This window comes from Zingiber officinale, chromosome 4B (genome assembly GCF_018446385.1).
Source record: "Zingiber officinale cultivar Zhangliang chromosome 4B, Zo_v1.1, whole genome shotgun sequence".
Classification (NCBI taxonomy): domain Eukaryota; kingdom Viridiplantae; phylum Streptophyta; class Magnoliopsida; order Zingiberales; family Zingiberaceae; genus Zingiber; species Zingiber officinale.
In genome coordinates this window covers 104,289,658-104,309,293 of record NC_055993.1, presented here as the reverse complement: position 1 = coordinate 104,309,293, position 19,636 = coordinate 104,289,658, and the positions used below count along the sequence as shown (strand labels likewise).

Genomic DNA, 19,636 nt, shown 5'->3' with positions numbered 1-19,636 from the left:
ATATAATTTGTTTATTTGCTTAGGGTTGTAGCCAAGTCCTGATTTGTTGTACACGGCTCGTTGCGACCCAAGTACCATATTTAGACACTTGGATCCCAGTTCGAACCTTTCCAACGTTTTCTTGAGTCGCTCAACTTGTCCTTTCAAGTCGGAATTTTCTTCCTCAAGTTTTTCAACTTGAGTTGAAGTTCCGACTTGAACTTGGTTAGTCGAGTCACTCAAGTTAACTTATTGCTTAAGGTGGTATATTTTCTTAAGTAACAAGTCATTTTGTTTTTCCGATTTTGATAATTTTTTAAATAAACACTTAACTACTTTAAGCAAATTAGATTTAGAATAAATCATTACCATATTTGGATCTTCCGATCTGGGGCTTCTCTCGGAATTGAGGTCGATCTCGGACTCGTACTCTTCATCGGACTCGGAGTCAGAATCTTCGTTTCTTGCCATAAATGTAAGATGGCTCGAGTGCTTCGTTTGCTCCGTGTCGGATTCGTCGGAAGAAGTCTCATCCCAAGTTGCTTGAAGAGCCTTCTTTCGTCTTGTCGATTTGGGCTTTTCTTCCTTCCGGTTCGGGCAATCGATTTTGAAATGTCCCTTTTTGTTGCACCCGTAACAAATCACTTCTGATTTGTTTTGGGTCTGGTTGAGCGGAGTCTTCTTGACATTTCTTCTGAACTTCTTCTTCGTCAGAAGTCTTCGCACCATGTTGACCAACTCTTCTTCATTTGTTGAGTCAGAGTCTGACTCGCCTTCAGACTCGATTTTGGTTTTTGATTTTGTCTCCTTGCTTGGATCTGCATACAGAGCTACACCTTTCTCGACATGGCTTATATTAGATTGTTCGTGTAATTCCAATTCACAGAATAACTCATCTAACTTAAGAATTGAAAGATCCTTGGAGACTTTGTGCGCATCTATAATTGATGCCCACAAAGCATTCCTCGGAAAGGCATTTAAGGCATACCTAATCGTGTCGCGGTTTTCCAGGTTGTGTCCGATCAGGTGGAGACCATTAAGTATGTCCTTCAGTCGAGCGTGTAGTTGTGAGGCCATCTCTCCGGGAAACATTTTTATATTAAATAAATTATTTAAAAGTAAGCCCCGTTTAGTTACCTTCGAGTCGTCGGTTCCTTGGTGTAGTTTGACTAGAGAGTCCCACAATTCTTTAGCATTGTCGTAGGGGCCGACTCGATTCAATTCTTCCATTGTAAGCCCGCACTGAATGGTGTTGATTGCCTTGTAGTTCAGTTGCGCCTTCTTGATCATTGGGGGAGTCCAATCTTCAGGTTCAAGAGGTTTTCCATCTTTCATCGGGGGAGTGTAGCCTTTCAAGATTGTGAACCAGAGCTCGATGTCGGATTTCAAATAGCACTCCATTCTATTCTTCCAATAACTAAAATTTTCTCCTTTGAATAGTGGAGATCGGACAGTACTATATCCTTCTTTATATGAGTTTGACATCCTTGCAAGAAAAAAATTAAAAGAAAAGTATTTCCCAGACTTGAGAGGATAAGAAAAACAAAAAAAAAATCTAAATTAAAGAAAAGAGAAAGTTTTAAAAAATGCTTTGAAAAACGGTTAAGTTACTTCAGACCTAACGAGGCTCTGATACCAATTGATAGATCAGATGCGAGCGATAGAGGGGGGTGAATATCGCTTCTTTTAAAACTTTTCTTTTACTTTTTAAATCAAAATCGTGCAGCGGAAATAAGAAAAGAGACAAAGTCGTTTACTTCGTTCGGAGCCTAGCTCGACTCCTACTCGAAGGCCCGCGGCCCTCGACCACATCGATGGGCAAAGCACTAAAACCCTTCTTTCCGAAATCTTCGGAAAGAAGCAGATCGTACAAGTACAATGAAATAAGATAGTAACACTCCTACTATCTTATTTTAATTTAAGTGCAATATGAAAATAAATATACCGACAATCGTATGCGTAGGATGTAGCTTGGTCGGTACTTCCGGACGGAGTGACTTGCTGAGCTGTTGAAGATGTGTAGCACAATCCGTACGCGAAGAAGAGCTTTTTAGATAATCAGAAGAGTTGTTCTGGCCTGAAACTTTGAGCCTCATTTTACAGGTGCCTTGGGCGTTCGGTCGACCGATCCCTCTGTTCGATCGACCAAACCCGCTCCCTTCCTTCCTGGTTGGAGTCTGACGCTGGCTCGATCTCCGACAATCAATGCTCTTTAAGGGTTCGGTCGACCGATCATGCCTTTCGGTCGATCGAACAGGATCTTTTCCCTGTTCGTCACAATTAGCTGAGGTATTCTTTTAATGATGTATTTAATGTTGATTGGATCGGTCGACCGGTCCTCCGGTTCGGTTGACCGATCAACCTTTTTTCCTTCTTCTTCTGATCGGTGCTAATGAGCTGGCCAATGCTGAGTCACCATGGATCGGTCGACCGATCTTACTGTTCGGTCGACCGATCATACTTTGATCGGACTCTGATCTGTTCTGGTCTAATCTGAATGTTGTTCTGATTTTGCCTGGTTCGGTCGACCGATACTACTGTTCGGTCGACCGATCCAGCCGAACCTATAAAACAGTATTAAGACAAAATATCTCCTGCAAAACAGATGTTAGAACAATAATATTATAAAGCAAGAGTAATATGAAAGATAGTAGAACTGTCTTGATCTCAACTTGGAAACATTTCTCGATTTCTTTAGTTGGATCAGCGACCTAAGGTTGTTCCCTTCGGGAACCCGACCTCACTATCGCTCCTCCAGTTTGTTTACCTCAGCCTACTTGCCAAACTTTGATCCTCCAGATCTAGTTTGGACTTTTCACTCAGCCTTGATCGGCTCCCCAGGACTTTTATCTTGATCTTCGGTCCTCCAGACCTCTCGATCACACTGCCAAGCTTCGGGTCCCCTCGACCTACTTGGACTTGCACCTGGGTTCCACGATCTGCTAAGATTTCTCCTGCCTAGCCTCCAACTAAGTTTTTCCCGGTTGAGTAAACATCCTGCACACTCAGTTAACTTGTTAGATCATAACAAGACTTAACTTGAACCTTTGACAACATCAAAACTTAGGTTTGATTCTGGTGCAACTTGCACCAACACACGTGTCTCCTTGAACAAAGCATTTAAACTCTCTACACAATTGGTGGTTAGCATTATGTACCTTCTGCCACTAAAGTGTGCATTAGCCCATCTTTTAGGCTCAATGTTCTGAGCATCTGGATGTTTTCCAAGCATGGAATGCATTATGAGATCATATTGAAGTGTTGTGTTTGCTCGAGCTACAGCCCAAAACAGGCCTAAACCTGACCTATTGCAAGTATCAGTTACCATATTGCAAGATATGTGGTGGCAAGAGAAAGCATGATGGGCGGTAGGGTATACTTTCCTAACTACTGATATAATGCCGCGATGTCTATCTGATACTATGCTCATTGACTCTGCCTCAACATCAAAGAATTTCTTCGAATGATCCAAAAACCACTCCCATACAAACCCACATTCAACTTCAGCGCTTCCAAAGACTACTGAGAGGATATTGTCATTAGTATCAATTGATGTAGCCATCAACAACATACCCGGATATTTGCCTCTTAGGTGTGTGGCATCAATTCCAATCAATTTGTGAAGATAAGACCTGAATACTCTTCTACAAGCTCCAAAACCCGAAAAACATCGTTGGAACTGATTATCCTCATTCCTGTGTAGTACCATATAGGTTTCAGGATCCCTGACTCTTAACTCACGCAGATATAGTGGAAGATCTCTATATGCTTGGTCATAATCTTCAACGACTTTCTTCATCGCTTTCTCTCGAGCTATGTATGCTTTTCTATATGATATGGTCACTCCAAACCTAGCTTTTATATCTGCTATAATCATACTTAGCTTGTATTGTTCATTAGCAAGAAATTGCTCTTCAACAAAAGAAGCTACAAAGGATGAAGAGCATGCTTGATGATCAGCACTTTCCCTAATGGTGCTACATTGGTGTTCCTTTATATATTTCGTAACAATGAACTCTATATCACCCCGGGCAACTACTCTCCATTTACACGATTGATTAAAGCAGACGACTTTTACTTTATTTTTTCGAGTGTCAACTGGGTTATATCTCATATGTTTAACCATGGCATGTTTCACAAGAGCATTCTTGAACTCTTGTCGAGAAGGAAAACTCTGTCCAAGAAAAAATTCATGCTCATCTGTTGCCTCTTCAATTGACCTTTAGAGCAATCAAGAATTTGGAATATATGGATCATCAGCTATTGGAAACTCCAACTCTAAGTCACTGTACTGCTCTGGAGATATTTTATATTGTTCAATCTGTATATCATCAGCTAAGAATTCTTGTATATCTGTATTACATAGCAATTCCTCTCCAATTCGGTTATAATACCCTTCCTCCTCACTCCAAGTAGGCTCAAAGTAATCACCAAGTGTTGCACAAGGATTCAGAACATCATCTTCTTGAATACTAGCTTCTTCATTTAGATCAAATGTGAAATTACTGCTTCTATTTCTATTTGTGTTAGACACACAACTATACTGCGAAGATGATGGATTATTTGTTCTGGATAATTCTCCTGCATTAGCTCCATGTCCAATGCTACAATTTGTATCAAGTGTATTCCATATCTCAGAGAGAATTTCTTCAGTTATATGATCGTCCCTGATAAATAAAATACAAAGTAATTTAGAAAATTTATAACTACATAATCAGGTGCTGTTGTTAATTTGTAATTTTGCTCAATTCAACCCACTAGGAAGGGTTGAGCGAGGAAAAGATCTATATGATATAAAAGCGAAGTTTTAACCAAAGATCACGTTGGGCCCGATATCAATGATATCGGGCCCTTATTGAAGCAGACAATTCTTGCTTTAAACTTGGACCACCAGTGACAGAATGCGAGGCCTAAATAAAAAATGGTTAGCTCAACTTAACTAACAACCTCAGAAACTAACAACACTTAAATCAATTACGTTTTTGATTACATCATATTGCAGGCGTTGTTGAATATTTATTTCCCACACAACCAAAAGAAACCATAACAACGATTTTTCCCATCACCCTTTACAACAATATTGTATTTTTTTTTTTTACCATCACTACCCTATTTTTCAGTAATAAATCTATAACATACATGGCTAAATCTTTACATGTATTCTTCTACTAATTTCCCTCTTGCTAGAAGTTTGTCCTTCTCGGTTGGCGTTCTTAACTATAGTTGTCCTTTGGTTTCCTCTTGAAACTCTTACGGTAATATCGCAAAACCCTAACTCGTCTATTGCAATCCCGCCAACCAACACGAGCAAGAATGACAAGCGCAGGAGGTTCATTTTTCTTTCGTGTTTATAACACCACGCAGAGGGATGAAGGGAGAGAGACGGTGAGAGGACGTGCATCCGAAGCACAATATAATTTTCAATTCTATTTGTGGCTTGGATGCATGGATAATGGTGATTGAAAAAGGTGTTTGCCATGTAGCTAGAGGGGTAATTTGGGAATTAAATTTCTAAATCTGCATCTTTTGGTATAATCTAAACTACTATACATCTATTGGTAAATATAATATCCAAGCTACGCCTTTTGGTAAATTGTCGTTCAATCGGCATTGCAGAGATATAAAAAATATTACACATTTAACAATTGGGATGAATTAAAATAGTTTTTGATAGATTTTATATATTTTCATCAAAAAAATTTATTGGTAAATATGTTTACAAATCAAAATTACAAATTTGTTAGAATCATTATCATCTCAAAAATATAATTTTTGAACATAAAATATATCAATTTGGTCAATTATCCTTATCTTTTACAAATATTAAGGAAGATTTTAAAAAAAAACCCTTAAATTTTACTAATACTAAAATATTTCTTGAAATTCTTATTTTATTATTAAAATGCCTTTATCAATTAACAATAAATAGTTTTTAAATAAAAATTTACGAGTATTTTTACATTAATAAAATATTTAAAAATATTGTTAAACTTCAGGGGCCATGTTAAATATTATGCCGAAATACGATAAATATAACTGTCTGATTCCGTTCACTATCCTTTCTCCCAATAAAAAACGCTTATTGGATTCATCCGCTTCCATCGTGTCAAAACCCTCTCCCCGCTGGTCCCTGCGACGAGATCGTAAGCGAAGGGATCGACGAGGGAGACCAGCCTGGAGATCGATGTTCGTGATGACGGCGACGCAACAGGTGCCGGATCGCGTTGGTACCTCCTATTCTTTCACCAGATTCATGGGTTTCAGGGTCTTCATGTCCGTTAAATTTGCATCTTTTGCATGTTTGATTCTGAAAGATTGCTACTTCTGGGGTTCGGTTTGTGTATTTCGGTTTAAACTACGTGGGAAACGATTTCCTTTTTGTGTTTCCGTATTCTGATTTTATTTTGTTTGCTATTGCTATAGTGCGATCTGAGGATTTGGGTAACTTGGTGGATTTTATAGTTGAGTAATCCGGTTTGCCTTTTGGGAGTTTTCGTAGATCTCCCTTTGAATGCTCGTATTATTTGTTTAAGTTTTGCCCTGTATTTTAGATTTAGGAGATTAATTGGTAGAAGAGAGATCTGTGATCATGATTGGGTTTCGGTGGTGCTATGACTTGGATATACGGTTATGGTGTGAAGAATCTGTTTTACTTATCGTCTATGATACAAGCCCGCAATTTATTTGCATAATTCTGGAGATTATGTAGACGATCAATCTTCAGTTTGAATTCCACGTGTCAGTAACTATTTGAGACAGAATAGTTTGCAACGAATCATGTGAGTCTGTTATTTGACCTGTTAGAGAGGCTGAAACTCAAGGGCAACGATTGTATGGGATAATGGCTTGCCTACTTGTTCTGATGGACAACAATATAGATATTAAATAATGTCCGCCATTGTTATATAATAAAATATGCATAATACTGAGAGATACAATTTGATTAATTTGATAATATTTTGGATACATATTCAATGAGCTATATAATTTTGTGATACATAAAATATCAAATAATTGCACGCTGAATATTGAATTCTTAACTCAGGAACAGACCATTAATTTTTCTTTTACTTATGGATTGAGTTTGTCATTCAGACTTATAGAAGGAAAGAACTAGGAAATTTTAAAAATATTTACTAGGCACCAAACCCTTGTTTCACTGGGTCTCTAGTAATAATATTTAGGATAAATTGAATTCTTTATTTATCAAAACGTCCATTCTGATCAAGAGTGTTATGCATTATCTTGAGATTGTTAGGTACTATTTACTTCAAATGACAGGGGTTTTACCTATTTGAGTCTATCTGAATTAAACATTGGTTAGTCATAAACTTTACAATATGTGGAAACATCACAATTCTTTGTTAAATTTAAATCTTTTGTCGCCTTGGGTGATGCATATGAGACATACTGACTAGATAATATGTCAAGACTGATACATTGCTCAATGCAATTGGAATAAAGCCTGATACATGGCATACACATTTTTTTTCTAAAAAAAATAGAGGTCAAATATGTAATCATAATACCATGTATACCATACTCGATGATAAAAGCTTAGCAAAATTATTAAGTGAAATAAATGTGGAAATATATTATTTAATTATTCCAAAATGGAGTACATATATAACTTGCTTGTTATTTTGTTAGAAAAGTTAGTTATAAGAGGGAACACAATCTTACTCTCTTTAAGTATAAATTTTCGAATCTTTTTGAAAATGTAACTTCATCATTACAATTCCTATAATATTTTTTAGATAAGTATACAATGAAGATGCCACATTATTAAGCTACTAAGCTAAAGTAAATTCTAGTTTTAAACAAGTGTCACCTTTCATTTGAAATTTGTATGTATCGTCAACATTTGATGTTGGAGATGTAATGTAATCTTTGAGGTTTGGGACATATTGAAATCTACAGCCTATCTATTTGTGAACTTGTTTTTACATGCATATCTCTCACACATGTATGGTTGTGGCACAATTCTTTAACTTTTGAATTGTGCACATGTGCGCATTTATAGTAGTTTGCATTTGCCTTCTTCCATAACATGCTAGAATGTAATTAATATATTGTCTTGCTTATTTAATAGACTCAATAGAGCCACTATCATTATCGACCATGGACACTGAACAAAAACCAGTTGATATCGATAATTCAAGTAGACAGGTAAACTCTCTATTAGCACTTATTCCTTTCCATTCACAACTTCTAGTTACTGATATAACCATTGACACTGTTAATTACAAACATCATACAGAAGCCGGTCAATGTTGACATTGCAAGGAAGCAGGTAGCCTCTTCATTAATATTTATTTTGTCTTTTTACAATTTCTAGCCACTGATAACTTTAATCTTCTATCAGTCGCCATCTATTAAAGATGAGAAAGTGACAACATTTGATGCTTCACATAATCCAAGTAACATGTATATCACAAAAGATGATATGCAAGGGAATTTGGGTTTATCTGATGCAATTGGTGACAATAACATGGTGTATCCACAAGTTACCTTTTCTCCTCAAGCACAATACTTTTATGGAGGTTAGTTTTAGTTAAACTATCAACTTTTGAGTGTTTTAGCATTATCATGATAAGTTGATTCTAAGTTGAACCGTCTAGATTCTCAAAGCTTTACCACATTATTTTTTGTTGTTTTCTTATACTTCATTATAGTTATGCAGATGTCCTTATCTGACCTATATGAGATGTGCACATTTGTTTCATTCTAAATAGTAAAATGATGCATATGCTAGTTTATTTGGAGGATGAATAAGACAATGCATGCAATACGTAATACCTTACTATTAAAAAGCACAATAGTAAAATGTTTCTTATTCTTCATTATAGTTGTGCAGATGTTGTTATCTGACCTATATGAGATGTGCACATTTGTTTCATTCTAAATAGTAAAATGATGGATATGTTAGTTTATTTGGAGGATGAATAAGACAATGCATGCAGTACTTAATACCTTATTATTAAGAAGCACAATAGTACTTTTATGCTATTAATTACTTTTATCTTTATTTTCCGTGTTTGTGTTTGTGTTGTCCCAATCTAACTCCTTGGTGTTTGACTATGAAATTGAAATTGGATACAAACACATTTTTGCCCCAATCAAAAATCATATTGCTTGATTATGAATTTGAATTCAGGCACAAAAGTTTCAATAGTTTCATGCTTTTTTCAGGATATGAGAACCCAGCTATTGACTGGGAAGGCCACTCTCACCTTTTAAATCTTGAAAGCCTGGATGTTGGTCAAACTGTGAGTATGAATTACCAAATGATGACCCTATCTCTATGTTTTGTTTGTTTGGTTCTAATGAAGCTTTCTTTCTAAATAGGGTGTCTATAATGAGAACCCTTCACTGGTATACCCTGGTTATGGTTATAGCCCTCAGATGCTGTATGGCTCATATTCGCCTGTCATGACCGCACTCCCTTCTATTAGTGGAGATGGTCAGCTTTATTCCACTCAACAATTCCAGTTCTCAGGCGCATACTACCAACAGCCATCTCCTACCAATATCTCTTCTGCAACTCCAATTTCACAGGCTGATTGGACAATGTCAATTGATCAACAAGGATCATTCCCTGCTGATACACTGAATTTCAATGCTAACCTATTCACTCCAACACCTGGGTATCATCTGTCATACAACTCTTCTGGTGGAGGTAGTTCTATTGATATATATATAGATAATATATATGTTTTAAAAATTAATCTTCATTGAGGGCTAATGTTTTGACTCTTGTTTGGTTCTGCTCAGATTGTTTGAGATTCTCGGAAGGTATAGGGTCTGCAACTCCATTATTATCATCAGTTGCATCACCACAAGCCATTGCTACTCTCTCTTTTGGACAAAGTACCATGCCTTTTGGATTGGTAGTGTTTTCTCATTCTTTGTCATATTGGATAAGATGGAAACTATATAGTTATACCATTGTGTTTGAAAGCATATTATGATATCTCAGTTATTTGTGTTGTGTCACATTTCTTGTACTATGTATTGCAGGTTGAACCTTTGTTCCTATTTGATTTTGCCTTATCTATATATATATATATATACACTGCAGACTTTTGCCTGCGGATTTGTCCGGATTTGACTCAGGGCGCTTGGAATTGATCTAGGCGCCCGTGGGTGACATGGTCTAGGCACGTGAAATAAATCCAGGCACCTGGACTCCTTTAGTAATTTTTTATTTTTTTTATTTTAGGATATATTATATATATTTAGGGTTCAAAATTTTAGGATTTAGAAGTTGAGTTATAATGGGTTTGAGTCAATAAGATTTCCCTCTAGGATTCAGGTTCTCTCTTGAGTTATAGTGCTCAAGATTAAAAATTTTAGATTCTCACGGGGTATATTATATATATTTAGAGTTTAAGATTTTAGAATTTAGGAGTTTGGTTATAATGGATTTAAGTTAATAAGATTTTCCTCTAGGGTTCAGGTTTCCCTCTTGGGTTATAGTGTTCAGATAAACAATTTTAGGTGCTCACGGGGTATAATATATGTATTTAGGATGTTTTGGATTAAAGATTTAAGAATTTTTTTTATTTTTAAAAATAAAAATAATAATAAAAAAGAGAATCGAGCCGCTTGGATTAAATCCAGGTGCCATGACCAAATATTTAAAAAAAATTAAGGGTGCTTGGATTAATTCCAGGCGCATGAAAAACTGGTTGCGGACCGTTCCACAGTGAACGGTCCGTAGCATATCACCACACACACACATATATATATTATTGATTGCATAAAAAATATTACAAATATCCCCTCCATATTTTTACATATGTTCTAATGCTCGGCCTCAAGCTGGTTCAAACTAAATTTATGGAACACCTAGTAGTTTGTGTTTTCTTCTAACTATTTGTGGATACTGACTTTCTTTATGGCATACTCACTTTATTTTCTCTTTACTTCCAGGGTTCACTGCAACAGAAATCTTCATATGGTTTTGGGTCTTCTGTGGGTTCTCTTGAAAGAGGTTATCCTCATGGAGTACATCACAGTAACAGATATGGTACATCTTTCCCCAACTCAGAGATCAAGGATCAAGGAGCTGTTGCTGTCCAGAAAGGTAGGAGGCAAGGATTAGGAAATGCTTTGTTGTGCAGTTGCAATGGCACTCTTGATTTTCTTAATGAACAAAATAGAGGGCCACGGGCTAATAGGACAAAGAATCAGATGACTGAAAAGATTCCTTTGTTGGAGAATCCAAATAATAGTTCTGGAGGGATTGATCATAATCTATATAATAGTCCTGACTTTGTTACAGAATACAAGGATGCCAAATTTTTTATAATTAAATCTTACACTGAGGATAATGTTCACAAAAGCATCAAATATGGTGTTTGGGCTAGTTCTTCCAATGGCAACAGAAAGTTAGATTCCTCATACCATGAAGCAAAAAATAAAGAAGACCCTTGCCCAGTTTTCTTCTTTTTCTCGGTAACTCCTTGCTTATGTCCTGTTTACTCTATTAAATTTCTTTATTAAATATTTTCATTATGCAGTGACTCCTTGCTTAACTCCTTGCGGTGACTTTTTCCATCAAATAACTTATTTTTATTTAGTATATTTGCTGAATTCTAATTCTTGTTGCACAAAATTGCCAATCATAAACAGGTAAATGCAAGTGCACAATTCTGTGGGGTAGCTGAAATGATCGGACCTGTTGATTTTGAAAAAAGTGTGGATTACTGGCAACAAGACAAGTGGAATGGTCAATTCCCAGTCAAGTGGCATATTGTGAAAGATGTTGCGAACAATCTGTTTCGACATATTACCCTTGAAAATAATGACAATAAGCCTGTCACCAACAGCAGAGACACCCAAGAGGTAAGATTCTTATTTTGGCTAAACAACCACCAACTCTAATTTTTAGGTACTCGAATCAAGCAAAATTCGTGCAAAGTATATTTGAAAGTATTAAATTTAGCAAAGCTATTTATTATATACATTAAATATAGAAACACTTTAGCAACAGTTGTTTGATCTGGTGCTAAGTGAATTAGATCCGGATGACTTTTCACCAAAGGTCGCGGTTTCAAATTTGTATAATAGCACTGTTGAGAAGGTGTAACCTCGCTGAACTGGGTGTCACATCCAATATGGTGCGAGGATACCTCGTAGTTGAGACCAAAAATATAGTAACATGTTAGGAGTTGTCAAGCATTTCATTGTAGATATTTATAATCCATACTCCATTAGAGTTCTTCAACACAAGCAAAGGTCTGATCAAGATGCTGAGACAGGGTTCATAAGATTTAGAGAAAACAGCTGAAATCTAGTATGTTTCTTAAGGGGAGTGAGTAATTGAGAGTGTTCTTTTGATTTATTATGTATTGCTTGCTCCAATACCCATTGCTTGTAATGTAACTCAGTGACATTGCTTGGGTGGAATCAAATACTGCAATTTAAAATCTTAGTTGACATAATTTTTGTTCACAAGGAAACCTTGTGTAGGAAAAGCACACCCACACATAATCTGTGATTCTCCAAAACACTGGTCTTGTAGACACTTAATTTCTGCTGTAAGTCATTTTCTAATTTTCCATATTTAAATCTTAATCTAGGTTTCCTTCTGCATTATCTATAGCTGTTTATCTTTTGCACGAATTATGCACACTTTTGCTCTAGTAGTAAGACTAGTTTGTTTTAATATACACAGGTGAAACTGGAACAGGGTTTAGAGATGCTAAGTATTTTTAAGAAGCACGAATATGAAGCATCAATTCTTGATGATTTTGAGTTTTATGAGGAGAGAGAGAAAGCCATGCAGGAAAGGAAGGCCCTCCAGCATCGGTTATCTAACTCAGCAAGGCCTGTTCCAGCAGCTTTTAGGGATGACCAAAGGAACCCTAGCAGCCTTATCAATCAATTTTCAAAAAACTTTGCTCATGCTCTGAGATTGGAAGAAAGAGGTGACGCTGATCTGTCAAAAGATAAAAATAATTCCCTGAGCATTGGCATTGCTCCAAAGTCTGATGATATGATAAAACCAGCAACTGCCATTGTGACTACAAGCCTTGGTTCAGTGAAGTAGGAATTGATGAGCTGCTGAGTAGGTAAGTTATAGTATTGCTTAAGCAGCTGTACATTTCATCGGTCATTGATAATGGAAAAGGAATAAAAAAAGAAAAAGGGTGAAATAAGTACATCAGCTGTCCATTTCCCTCCCTTCTGTTATTTATTTTCTTTTACTGCAACCATGAGCAGACGTCTGCCAGCCTCTGTAAAGTCATTCTAATGAGAGAATAATAATTTGGCTCGTATTAGTTGCAATTCCTCCTGATCCTAGTACTTGCAATTACAGTACATTAATTACTTCGAAGAAGCTTTAGATGAAAGTTCTTTCATATTGATATTTTCAAGAGGCTCTTTTTGCTGCTTAAGTTATAATCCTAATTTTTGTATGTTGAAGGTTGCTTTTCAGGTTTGCCTAAATTTGTTGGCTCGAGTAGGGACGAAAGTAAGCTGAGCCGAGCCTATCTATGTTCAATTCTTTTGTGCTTCGCCAAGAGGTAAATTCTCATTTCCCATAGATTTACTTTGTATAACATTGTTTCTCGTTACACATTGTGCAATTGGTTAAACAACACATTGATGTGTACATGCCTATGGTTGACATAGTTTCATATTTTTTGAGGATTATCTCGTTTCTCGTAGGATTATGATACTCTAGAATGGTGAAAAAATATACAAGTCTATTCTTTTTTCTTATCATGGTAAATGATCTACCAAAGCAAGGAAAATGTGATTAAGCTGAGTACATGTTTAAATGGAATAAATATCTTCCTTCAATACGAAAGCAATTTTTCTTAGAAACAAGTGTGATTCTTTGTGAAATCCCTTGGAAGCTTCTTATTGTGGAGCACCCTGTGAAGCTGCTACTGTGTTTTTGATCGAATTGGATAATTTTTTTGATATTGAAGAGCTTACAATATGTTACATCACACGTGTTTAGGGGTGAACATTACTTAAAAAAAAACAAACGAATAAATCAAAATTAAATTAATTTTTTTTTTTTTTGGATAAACCGAACGGATCCAATTTTGTTTTTAAAATTGAACAAATTGAATCGATATAAAATTGATTAATTTAATCAGTTATTGAATTAATTAATTTTTTCAATGTCATGGTTGATAATGAATAGCCGAGTCAGTCCGGTTTGGGTTTATTTGATTTGAATTTTTAATTCAATTTATAATCTTATTGGATTTAGTTTGCTGCTTTTTAGAAAAAAAAATTATAAAAAATCAAAAGGTTGATGGGTTGACCTTTTGTAAAAATCATTAAATGATGGGTAGTTATAATGATAAATGCAGTTAGTTCTAGAATGTTTTTTTTTATAAGAGATTATTTTTAAAATTTGAATTCGTGACTTTTAAGTAATAAAATAATAATTTCATCGTAGGCTCTCTTCTCATAATAATTTCTTAAATAGTTATTTTAATACTTAAATAGTTATTATAATTATTTTAAAATAATTTTGATGGACTTGAGAGATTTTAAAAAATTTAAGTAATTTTGGAAGTTAATAAAGAATATTTTAATATAATAATATTTTTATATATTAATTTTAATTGAAATAAAATAATTTAATTTTTCATGCTACAGTAGCTGTTAAATTGTTATATTACACTTGAATTTAGTCATAAGACCGAGAAAGATATATTTTATATTGTCGTTGGTCCAAGGTATTTAGAGAAGTTTTTCATAATCTTGGTAGTGTATATTATTTATATAAAAATGACCTGAGAAAGTTGCTAATAAGTATTAAATTTATTTTTAACATAAAAAATAAAATTATTAACATAATTTAATTTTAAATTTTATCAAAATTGATCATGTCCAAAAATCGTAAAGGTTGGCTGGAGATGCGACTCCTTGGTTGACCATGTGAAGACTCGGTTCTGATTTATAACATAAGAAACGTCAGTGCCGGGCCAGGGAAGAGATCTCCGGCGTTGGCCCTCCGACTCTCAAGTCAGTCACCGGAATAGTAGAAGAAGGCGGAGCAACACAGTAGCAACGAAAGCACAAACGTGAATAATGAATAGCGCATACCTCCGTCGATGCATGAACCTCATTTATATAGTGCTACAGTAGGCGACGTACACGCTCCCCAAAGCGTAGGCACGTTCCCCAAATCATCCTATGAAAGGACATGTCAGAAAAATATCTTTGGCGCCATACCTTAATAGGGCATGTCAATTTTTGACACGGCAGTAGAAGCTTCCGACGCACGATTTGCCTATTGATCATGCACTGTTGTCAGCGGTATTACCTCCTAGAAAGATATCAAGAGATATGGGAGGGGCCCACTGTGTAGCCGAGCAGGGTAACCTCTCGGCCAGGGCACCTCGCCTAGTCAGCTTCAGCTGCCTTCTTTGTAGTACTTTAGTTCAGCAGATTGTTTATTATCTGACCGAACACGAACTCTGGTCGGCCTGCACTCGTTCCGTCAATTGTGCGCCATCTGATGTTCTTTCTATATGATCCCATCCGGGCAAGCGATCTACCTCGATGAGCTTCCTGGCCGATCGGGCCTTTTAAGCCTGATCAATAGCTGAAGTTGACCTCTGCTCGGGCCATTTTTGGTGAGTTCGTTGGTCCCCTGCTGTTGACCGCCTTGACTTTGACCTCTACGTCGGTTGCTATCTCCACCCTTGACCCGCACTTGGTGGGACTCCCTTATCACCGCATCACAAACCTTCCCCTCAAGTCTAGTTGAAGGTGACTGTAAGTCCGACTGACTGGACGAGCAGTGTCTTCGTTGACCTTCCCCTAAATGGGCACTCTCTGTTCTAGAGGTGTTGATCAGCTCATATCATTTTCATAGTCGTCGTTTTACTTTATCTTACTGACCTGAGCTTAGAGCCACATCTCGGTTATGGTGAACATTGACGTTGATTCTCCCATGGTTTTAGAGGCGTCGCTCGGTGACTAATTAGGCACCTGGGTTTAAAGTCGCCGCTCGACTATCCTTTACGCACTTGGGTTTAGAGCCACCGCTCGGCTAATTAATTACCGACCTGGATTAATGGCGTCGCTGGCTATCACTTAGTTAGAGATCTGTGTTGGTCGGGATGGTTGGCGACAACACTTAAAAATTTTTCCACACCTCGTCGCTTTCTCGGACGAGTGCCTTTTCTTGGTTGCTGACGTGCTCTCAATTTCTGGAAGATTGTGCAAATCTCTAGTCATTATTGCTGAGCACGCCATGCCTTTTAATTAAGCCTCATTAATGCTCCCCTGTTGCCGCCGCCACGTGTCTCACCCTCTACCGTCACATGCCTGATGTGATAGGCGGATATCCGAGGTTGATGTGACAGACGCTGTTTCGAATTCAACGGCCAGATCTTGGGCTCGTTTCCCTTAACCCTCGTTCGAACGCGATCGCTCACTGGGTTTATAGGCCCTTACTATCGTCGTTCTCCTACTTCGTCAGCCTCCTCCTCTGTGCACACACTTTGTCGATTTCCTCCTTCTTCTTCATCACCGACAATCTCTATCAGTAAGCTCTCTTTTTCCTTCTCGTCGCGTCGTTGATCTTCTTCTCTTCCTGTTTTCTATGGTCGTTTCTCCTCAACCTCCTGTGTCCATCCCGGGCTTTGGTATACTTCTATCGGGTCCAAGTTCAATGGGGATGAAATCTATCAGCTGAAACTCACTTACTGTTTCCCCTCCGATTATCAAATCGCTATCCTCTCTGCATACGATTGACCTCATTTACCTCCCGATGATTTTTTTACCCTTTTTCAAGGAGCAATTTTGCGCCGACCTCCGCTTTCCTATTCACCCTTTCTTCTCCATCGTGTGTAAATATTTGCATATATCCTTACACCAATTGGTGCCCAACTCCTTTAGGTTGCTGTGCGGGGTGATCATGATATTTCATCTGCACGACATTCCTTTAGTTCCTCGGGTGTTCCACTACTTTTATTACCCTGAGTTGTCCGAGTCATGGACGTTTCTGTTCTAAGCCCGAGTGGGTGTTGTCTTTTTTGACAAAATGTCATCCTCCAATAAGTATTGGAGAGAGCATTACTTTTTTGTTCGCTTTCCCGTTCGGCGAGACTTCCCGACCGGCTGGCAAAGTGATGAAGATTTTGTTGCTCGGGAGATATCAAAGACAATCGAATTACCTCCAAGCAGCTTCCAGTCTATCCAGTTAGAAATATCATATCCACCGACTGCTATTGGAGAGTGTCCTTTATGTGTTCGAGTTTAGCTCGATCTGCACGCGACTACTCCTTACTCTAGGTATACTCTTTCTTTTCCTCATCTTTGAATCTAACTAGTTTTTCCTTCTTTCTTGCAATTCAAATCATGTTGAGGGCAAGACTGAGCGACAAGAGCAGAATCGTCGATGCGAAGATTAATACCAAGGGCATTGTCGAGATGGAGAGTAGGGGCCTATTGTCGGTCGACCAATCCGACGATCCGATAGGCGAAGCTGGAGGAAGCCACGCAGCAGCGAGTGAGGTGGGCGGAAGCCGAACGGCAGCCAGCGATGCCTAAGCCGTCACAACCAAACTCCCTCCTGAGCGAGCGTCAATGGCACTAATTGTGGTACTGTCAGAGTCGGCCACCTCGGGTGAGCCTTTGATAAAATTACATAAACTGTAACACCCCTAGTTTTTTTTACTTACAATTCATAAATAAAATTACGGACGTCACTTTCTCATACTTCCATAGCTGTTTTTTAGTTCAAATAAAATTATATAGACAGTTCAAAAACAACATAACTAAATGCGGAATTTAAATTGGAAGGTCTTCAGGTTGTACTGTCATGGTTCCGAGCTGATTCACTAGTCAACGCCTCCTGTCTCGATTGTTCCATTTTCTGAAAAAAAAAAAAAAAAAAAAAAGGTTAAAGTCTGTGAGTCGAGAGACTCAATATATTCAAAACCATGTCATGCAATAGTTAGCATTTATAATCTAGTGTACTAAGAGAAACCCATGCCAGGTAACTTAGGGCATTCCTACTAACATACCGTGAATGTAAGCATTGTCATCGTACATAAGCAAGAGAGAATAAACATAAGCATGCATATAAACAAACATAATCATGAGCATGTACACAAGCATAACATAAGCATAAACATGAACATACGGATAGACTTAATCATGGTGGCAAAAGGCGAATACGCTCGCCCTCAGTGCCCCTGCCAACCCGTCTCAGGGCCAACACGGAGGAGGTAAATCACGGGCGCCTACTAGCCTTTGGAATAGTAACTAGTATATAAGGGAGACATTTACCTCGGCTTTGTCGAGATTTGAACCTCAGATCTCATGGTGGCAACACCTCATGCGGTAGCCACTAGACCGTCCCAAGGGGATACGGATAGACTTAATCATGAGCATATATATAAGCATACTTGCATGATATAAACATATTACATATACATAAGAATAGACTTTATCATGAGCATATATATATAAGCATACTTGCACGATATAAACATATACATAAGAATAAACCTTATCATGAGCATATACATGGACATACATGAGTATGGACATAGCATATCATGAACTTAACATATTTATAGCATATCTTGAACCTACACAAGAGGCGCCGAGGGGAAGGATCGTCTCGTTTGGCAACCTCTACCCTACAAACCTCTGTTCCTACTGTCATTCGTCCACCTTTCGAGCTGGGCGAAACCCCCTCTCTTGCCTCTCTCGAGCGAGATGTTGCCATTGTTTCCACTCCTTTATCATCCGACCAGACACCCTCATTGTCCGCCCTACCCCTGGGGACCATATGCACGTCGCTTGTCGTGTTCATTCCCCCTCCATCGTCCTTGCCAGTTGCCCAGGTATCCACCATTTGCTCTTCCCCCATGTCCAGGTACACGAAACAGGCTACCTCCGAGCCATCTAGGCCGAGCGGACGTAAGCACATAACGACCATCATCCATCTACCTACGGACGAGTGGTGCCATCCGGATGACACCGAGCCGCACTCCCCCAGCACCAGGTCAAAATTCAAGGACCGCTGGCGCAAGTATAGGTTGATGCTAGGGCCCGCGCGGCGACCATTCCTCCTGGCGAGCTTGCGGATGTCTACACTCAGAAATCCACTGGGGTATGTATATCAGCCTTGTGTTCACTTGCGTATTCCCCGCTCGGCACTCCTTAACCTATTTTTAATGCAATTCTGGGTTGAAAGTCTGACCATGTGCTAGATGTTGGCCTTTCTGGAGCACGAAGTGCAACAGCTGCGTGCCTCAAGCGACCCATCAGAGGCCTCCCGGGCTCATTTTGAGCAGCTAACTACAGAGATGACTCAGCTAAAGGACGACCTGGAAAGGAGCTCCGAGTGGCTAATGGGCTTCGAATGGGCACTCAATGCAGAGAGGGGCAAGAATAATGATTAAGTCCTATAGATCGATCGGCTCACCAAGCATGCTAGTAGTTTTGAATTTAAGATCAACTCTGCCAACGCCAGAAAGCTCTGAGCCATCAAAAATTTAGACATAAAAAATAAAGAGGCTCGGGTCTTAGCCCAAAATCTGAAGGAGGCAGAGGCTGCTCTGATGACTGAACGGGATAGCCGATCCGCGGAGCAAGATGCAACAAAACTCCAGCTTGACACCAAAGATGCTGAGCTGGCTTCGTTGAAAATTGAATT

At 38.1% G+C, this 19,636-nt stretch overlaps 2 protein-coding genes across 4 annotated transcripts in view; both read left to right on the top strand.

Moving 5' to 3' along the window:
• Window positions 1–6,040: 6,040 nt before the first annotated feature.
• LOC121975851 (YTH domain-containing protein ECT4-like) lies at window positions 6,041–13,794 on the top strand. 3 transcript variants are annotated; one of them, XM_042527744.1, is made up of 11 exons: window positions 6,041–6,190; window positions 8,072–8,148; window positions 8,240–8,272; window positions 8,345–8,522; window positions 9,172–9,248; window positions 9,328–9,658; window positions 9,754–9,869; window positions 10,915–11,439; window positions 11,617–11,829; window positions 12,662–13,058; window positions 13,415–13,794. In XM_042527744.1, exons 2-10 carry the CDS (start codon window positions 8,101–8,103, stop codon window positions 13,034–13,036), a joined length of 1,896 nt encoding a protein of 631 aa, XP_042383678.1. In that variant the 5' UTR covers window positions 6,041–6,190; window positions 8,072–8,100; the 3' UTR covers window positions 13,037–13,058; window positions 13,415–13,794. The 3 variants fall into 3 exon arrangements, with proteins under 3 accessions (XP_042383678.1, XP_042383677.1, XP_042383676.1); XM_042527743.1 differs by having other exon boundaries at window positions 6,041–6,206; window positions 13,427–13,644; XM_042527742.1 differs by having other exon boundaries at window positions 6,041–6,206; window positions 13,415–13,644.
• LOC121975853 (galacturonokinase-like) overlaps window positions 13,437–19,636 on the top strand; it is a 28,563-nt gene continuing 22,363 nt past the window's right edge. The window contains exon 1 of the mRNA XM_042527745.1: window positions 13,437–13,514. The gene's annotated coding sequence lies outside the window, so the exon portion shown is untranslated. The remainder of the gene's footprint in view (window positions 13,515–19,636) is intronic.